Source organism: Gekko japonicus, unplaced genomic scaffold (assembly GCF_001447785.1).
Source record: "Gekko japonicus isolate JY-2015 unplaced genomic scaffold, Gekko_japonicus_V1.1 scaffold59336, whole genome shotgun sequence".
NCBI lineage: Eukaryota > Metazoa > Chordata > Lepidosauria > Squamata > Gekkonidae > Gekko > Gekko japonicus.
The window spans coordinates 1-744 of record NW_015231853.1 but is presented as its reverse complement, the minus strand read 5'-3'; the positions used below and the strand labels follow the sequence as shown (position 1 = coordinate 744).

General features: G+C 40.6%; 1 protein-coding gene across 1 annotated transcript; it reads left to right on the top strand.

Moving 5' to 3' along the window:
- Window positions 1-31: 31 nt before the first annotated feature.
- On the top strand, window positions 32-726 carry LOC107125386 (ephrin type-A receptor 6-like; the record flags this gene model as incomplete). Its single annotated transcript, XM_015428816.1, has 1 exon — window positions 32-726. A coding segment is annotated over one exon (695 nt), but the record flags the coding sequence as incomplete, so codon positions are not given.
- Window positions 727-744: the final 18 nt, after the last annotated feature.

Below are 744 nucleotides of genomic sequence, written 5' to 3'. Positions count from 1 at the left end.
TTTTTTTTCATAAAATGCATTTTCTTTTCAGTGGGATGCCATAACAGAAATGGATGAATATAATCGCCCCATTCACACTTACCAGGTATGTAATGTTATGGAAGCAAACCAAAACAACTGGCTTCGCACAAATTGGATCTCTCGTGATGCAGCCCAGAAAATTTATGTGGAAATGAAGTTTACATTGAGGGACTGCAACAGCATTCCATGGGTACTGGGGACATGCAAAGAAACATTTAATCTCTACTACCTGGAATCAGATGAATCCCATGGAATTAAATTCAAACCAAATCAATACAGTAAAATTGATACTATTGCAGCTGATGAAAGTTTTACTCAGATGGATTTGGGGGACCGCATCCTTAAGCTGAACACAGAAGTTCGTGAAGTGGGACCAATAAACAGAAAAGGATTTTTTCTTGCTTTTCAAGACATTGGTGCGTGCATTGCTTTGGTCTCTGTCCGTGTTTACTACAAAAAGTGTCCTTTCACTGTTCGGAACTTGGCTATGTTTCCTGATACTATTCCAAGGGTTGATTCTTCCTCTTTAGTGGAAGTACGAGGCTCCTGTGTGAAGAGTGCTGAAGAGCGAGACACTCCAAAATTATATTGTGGAGCAGATGGGGATTGGCTTGTGCCTCTAGGACGATGCATCTGTAGTGTTGGGTATGAAGAAGTGGATGGTTCCTGCCATGGTAAGAGAATTGTTTTTGATTGCATTCCAAGGCAACCTTTGGGTTTTTT